At 42.2% G+C, this 5402-nt stretch overlaps 1 protein-coding gene across 1 annotated transcript; it reads left to right on the top strand.

Annotated features, from left to right (window-relative positions):
- The first annotated feature begins 2039 nt into the window (after positions 1-2039).
- On the top strand, positions 2040-2709 carry LOC101902172 (dynein light chain 1, cytoplasmic). Its single transcript, XM_010800735.3, is given in 2 exon segments — positions 2040-2301; positions 2303-2709. Coding segments are annotated over 2 exon segments (270 nt in total). The 5' UTR covers positions 2040-2148; the 3' UTR covers positions 2420-2709.
- The last annotated feature ends 2693 nt before the right edge of the window (positions 2710-5402 follow it).

Here is a 5402-nt window from a genome sequence, read left to right on the forward strand (position 1 = left end):
CAGGATCTAAAGCCTGGTGACCTGAGATGGAGTCCCTAACCTCCAGGATCTCATGCCTGGTGATCTGAGGTCGAGCTGACATAATAATAATAGGAATAAAGTGCACAATAAATCCAACATGCTTGAATCATCCTGAGCGCTGCAGAGCTGATGCTTCTGAGCTGTGGTGCTGGAGAAGACTCTTGAGGGTCCCTTGGACTGCAAGATCAAACCCGTCAGTCCCAAAGGAAATCAGTTCTGAAAATTCATTGAAAGGACTGATGCTGAAGCTGAAACTCCAATACTTTGGCCACCTGATGTGCAGAACTGATTCACTGGAAAAGATCCTGATGCTGGGAAAGACTGGAGGTAGGAGGAGAAGGGAAAGACAGAGGATGAGATGGTTGGATGGCATCACCGACTCAATGGATATGAGTGTGAGCAAGCTCTGGAAGTTGGTGATGGAAAGGGAAGCCTGGTGTGCTCCAGTCCATGGGGTGCAAAGAGTCAAACATGACTGAGTGATTGAACTGAACTGAACTGAGTCATTCTGAAACCCCCTATCTTGGTCCATGGAAAAATTGTCTTCCACAGAACCAATCCCTGGTACCGAAAAGGTTGGGGACCACTGCTATAAGAGAATAATCTTCCTGATTGTAAAGGAGCCCAAAAAATTAATTTAAGCAATTAAATTCCACGAAAGACACATGAATGGCTTAATGCAACATAAAAAATGATCAGTAGGGAAATGCAAATTAAAATCTGAACCAGAGACCAACACATAGGCTTTTCTGGTGGCTCAGACAGTAAAGAATCTGCCTGCAATGCAGGAGATCTGGGTTTGATCTTTGGGTTGGGAAGATCCCCTGGAGAAGGGAATGACTACCCATTCCATTATTCTTGCCTGGAATTCCATGGATAAGGGAGCCTGGAAGGCTACAGTCTGTGGGGCTGAAAAAAGTCAGGCATGACTGAGTGACTAACACACACAGAGACCAATGCATATTCACTAGAATAGCTATAAAAATAATGACAATAAGTGTTAGAGAAATTATGGAGTAACATGAACACTTACACATTCCCGGTGGGAATATCAATTGGTATACTCCCATTTTTAAAGTTTAGTAATTTCTTAAAACTTAACATACATTTACTCTGTATGTGTGCACTCAGTCATTCAGTGGTATCTGACTCTTTGTTACCCCATGGACCATATCCCTCCAGGCTCCACTGTCCATGAACATACAACCCAGCAATTCTACTCCTGGGTATCTACCCATGAGAAATAAAAACCTATGTCCACCCCAAAACTTGCATATAAAAGTTTATCAGAGCTTTATCATGCTATGCTAAGTCACTTCAGTCGTGTCCGACTGTGTGCGACCCCATACACGGCCGTCCACCAGGCTCCGCCATCCCTGGGATCCTCCAGGCAAGAACACTGGAGTGGGTTGCCATTTCCTTCTCCAATGCATGAAAGTGAAAAGTGAAAGTGAAGTCGCTCAGTCGTGTCTGACTCCTAGCGACCCTATGGACCGCAGCCTACCAGGCTCCTCCATCCATGGGATTTGCCAGGCAAGAGTACTGGAGTGGGGTGCCATTGCCTTATCATAGTAGCCTCAAATTGAAAGTGATTCAAACCAATAAGCAAAATATGGAACCAATCTAATACTATTCATCAACACATAGAAATGAACTTTTGATACATACTACAGCATCAATGAACCTCAAAAATATTATGCAATGTAGAAAAAGCCAGCCTCAAAAGACTACATATCACATTATTCCATTTTCATGAAATTTCTAGAAAACATAAATCTATAGAGGAAAAAAGTAGTCAGTGGTTGCTTAAGGCTGGGTATGGGAATTGACTACAGACAGGTATGAGGGAATGTTTTATATTGGTAGACATGTTCAAAGCTGGATTGTGGGGTTTGTTGCACAACTCTATAAATTCACTGAAAATTACTGAATTGTATATGTGCAATGAGTGAATTTTATGGTATGTAAATTATACCTTGACAAAGCTGTTTAAAAAATGCACATATTTCAGGCTCCTTAGATGCGCCACGGCTTCGGTAGCGACCGCCTCTCTACGCGGGTGTGAGCTTCTCCAGCCCCTCCCCCAGGAGACCATTGCAGTCGGCCAGCCCCTGCTACTTGGTAACCATGTGTGACCGAAAGGCCGTAATCAAGAATGCCGATATGTCAGAGGAGATGCAACAGGACTCGGTGGAGTGTGCTACTCAGGCATTGGAAAAGTATAATATAGAGAAGGACATTGCAGCCCATATCAAGAAGGAGTTTGACAAGAAGTACAACCCCCACCTGGCACTGCATCGTGGGGAGGAACTTCGGTAGTTATGTGACACATGAAACCAAACACTTCATCTACTTCTACCTGGGCCAAGTGGCCATTCTCCTGTTCAAATCTGGTTAAAAGCATGGACTGTGCCACACACCCAGTGATCCATCCAAAAACAAGGACTGCAGCCTAAATTCCAAATACCAGAGACTGAAGTCTTCAGCCTTGCCTAAGGGAACATCTCCATCTTTGAACCTTTGTTGTGTTTTGTACAGGGCATTCTCTGTACTAGTTTGTGGTTATAAAGCAATTAGTAAAACAGCTTACATTTGTATTTATTTTCTATTCCATACCTCTCTGCCCCATGTTTTTTCTCTTCAAAATCCATTCCTTTAAAGAAATAAATCTGTTGAAGTGTGCGTTAATTACCGTTTGTTCAAATAATCTATTGAAGATGGCCTATTACTTGATCTTGGGTAGGTTGGTGGGGGTGATTCCTTGAAGTTTTTGTGGAATGTAATAGACTAGCCTATTCAACACTCTGGAGTTTCATTCTTGCCCAGCCTGCTCCTGTTGTACATGGAAGAATACTACTCAGAAGTGCATGTTGAGAAATGCATGGCAGAGAAACTCGTACTCCTAACCTGATAAATACATTCCTTAAGTGCTCCTTCTGTGGTAACTGCTATAGACTGTTCTAGGCCTTAGGCCTCAAGAGAAGATGAATGTGTCGTATAACTCCTTTAAGTTTTCTGTGGCTGTAAAATGGAAATAAGCTGGTGAGAAAGTTGGGCTAATGAGAAATTTGTTGGGCTGTAGACATTTACCCTCCCCTGCCTTGGCCAAAGTATACTCTAGAGATTAAAGGTGGTCTTAAAGGGAAAAAGCTTTTGAGCAGCAGTCCTCCATGTGATTCTAATAAAGTCTGCAGGAATTAAAAAAAAAAATGCACATATTTCAAAGGTCTACCACTGTAATTCAGGCCTCTGAGATGATGTAGTGCTTTGCTTTAACCTGTTAGATTCTAGATAGAAGCTTCAGAGTATTTATGGGTATACTGGAAGACAGTCTAGTCTAATAAATGCAGTTGGAAACTAACTTATACCTTTTAATAAGAGTTCAATCTTTTTATAAAAGTTTTCTTTTTCTTGTTGGAGAAAGTATTTTTAAAATAATATTAAAATGCTTCTGATTTCCTAGCACACTTCAAGAATCTTAAGGGAAAAATGCTTTGGGATTTTTTAATTATTATTATTGACTACATGTGTAATAAAAGGCTGAAAAAGGAGCCCATCTGAAAGATAAGACATTCTCTCACTCTACTTCCCATTTACATGTCCTTTACTTGTTTCAACAGCATATGTCTGGTTCTTTTTCTTAAGCTTGATTTTTTAGAACTCTCTGCTTCCATTGTATTGAATCTTATTTTTGGTTGTCAGAGAATGCAATGGCACCCCACTCCTGTACTCTTGCCTGGAAAATCCCACGGACGGAGGAGCCATCGTGGGCTGCAGTCCATGGGGTCATGAAGAGTCAGACACGACTGAGCGACTTCACTTTCACTTTTCACTTTCATGCATTGGAGAAGGAAATGGCAACCCACTCCAGTGTTCTTGCCTGGAGAATCCCAGGGATAGGGGAGCCTGGTGGGCTGCCATCTATGGGGTCACACAGAGTTGGACAGGACTGACGTGACTTAGCAGCAGCATTTTTGGTTGTGAACACATTTTTTACTATTCTGTTAGGATTCTCCAGAGAAACAGATAAAGAGGATATCGTCAAGGCTGTATATTGTCACCCTGTTTATTTAACTTCTATGCAGAGTACATTATGAGAAACGCTGGACTGGAAGAAACACAAGCTGGAATCAAGATTGCAGGAGAAATATCAATAACCTCAGATATGCAGATGACACCACCCTTATGGCAGAAAGTGAAGAGGAACTCAAAAGCATCTTGATGAAAGTGAAAGTGGAGAGTGAAAAAGTTGGCTTAAAGCTCAACATTCAGAAAACAAAGATCATGGCATCCGGTCCCATCACTTCATGGGAAATAGATGGGGAAACAGTGGAAACAGTGTCAGACTTTATTTTTCTGGGCTCCAAAATCACTGCAGATGGTGATTGCAGCCATGAAATTAAAAGACGCTTACTCCTTGGAAGGAAAGTTATGACCAATCTAGATAGCATATTCAAAAGCAGAGACATTACTTTGCCAATAAAGGTTCGTCTAGTCAAGGCTATGGTTTTTCCTGTGGTCATGTATGGATGTGAGAGTTGGACTGTGAAGAAGGCTGAGCACCGAAGAATTGATGCTTTTGAACTGTGGTGTTGGAGAAGACTCTTGAGAGTCCCTTGGACTGCAAGGAGATCCAACCAGTCCATTCTGAAGGAGATCAGCCCTGGGATGTTCTTTGGAAGGAATGATGCTAAAGCTGAAACTCCAGTACTTTGGCCACCTCATGTGAAGAGTTGACTCATTGGAAAAGACTCTGATGCTGGGAGGGATTGGGGGCAGGAGGAGAAGGGGATGACAGAGGTTGAGATGGCAGGATGGCATCACTGACTCAATGGACATGAGTCTGAATGAACTCCGGGAGTTGGTGATGGACAGGGAGGCCTGGCGTGCTGCGATTCATGGGGTCGCAAAGAGTTGGACACGACTGAGCGACTGATCTGATATATATATATATATATATATATATATATATATATATGTAAATATATATATAATGCAAGATACACATATGCATTTTGAGAAAAAATTGGCTCACACCATTATAGAGGTTGAGAAGTCCCATAACCTGCCGTTTTCAAGCTGGAAACCCCAGGAAAGTGGGTAGTATAATTCCAGTCTAAGTCTGAAGGTCTGAGAAGAGGGGAGCTGATGGTCTAAATTTCAATCCATGATCAGAAGAACAATGTCCCAACTCAACCAAGCCAACAATAAGGGGTGAACCCTCCCTTTCTCTCTCTCTCTGTTTTTGTTTTTTTTTTTTTTGGTTTTTAGGCCCAGATGGATTGAGTGATATCCAGACACACTGGGGATGGCAATGGGCTCCACTCAGTCTACCATTCAAGTGCTAATTCCTTCCAGAAACACTCCCACAGGCACACCCA

Source organism: Bos taurus, chromosome 20 (genome assembly GCF_002263795.3).
Source record: "Bos taurus isolate L1 Dominette 01449 registration number 42190680 breed Hereford chromosome 20, ARS-UCD2.0, whole genome shotgun sequence".
Lineage (NCBI taxonomy): Eukaryota > Metazoa > Chordata > Mammalia > Artiodactyla > Bovidae > Bos > Bos taurus.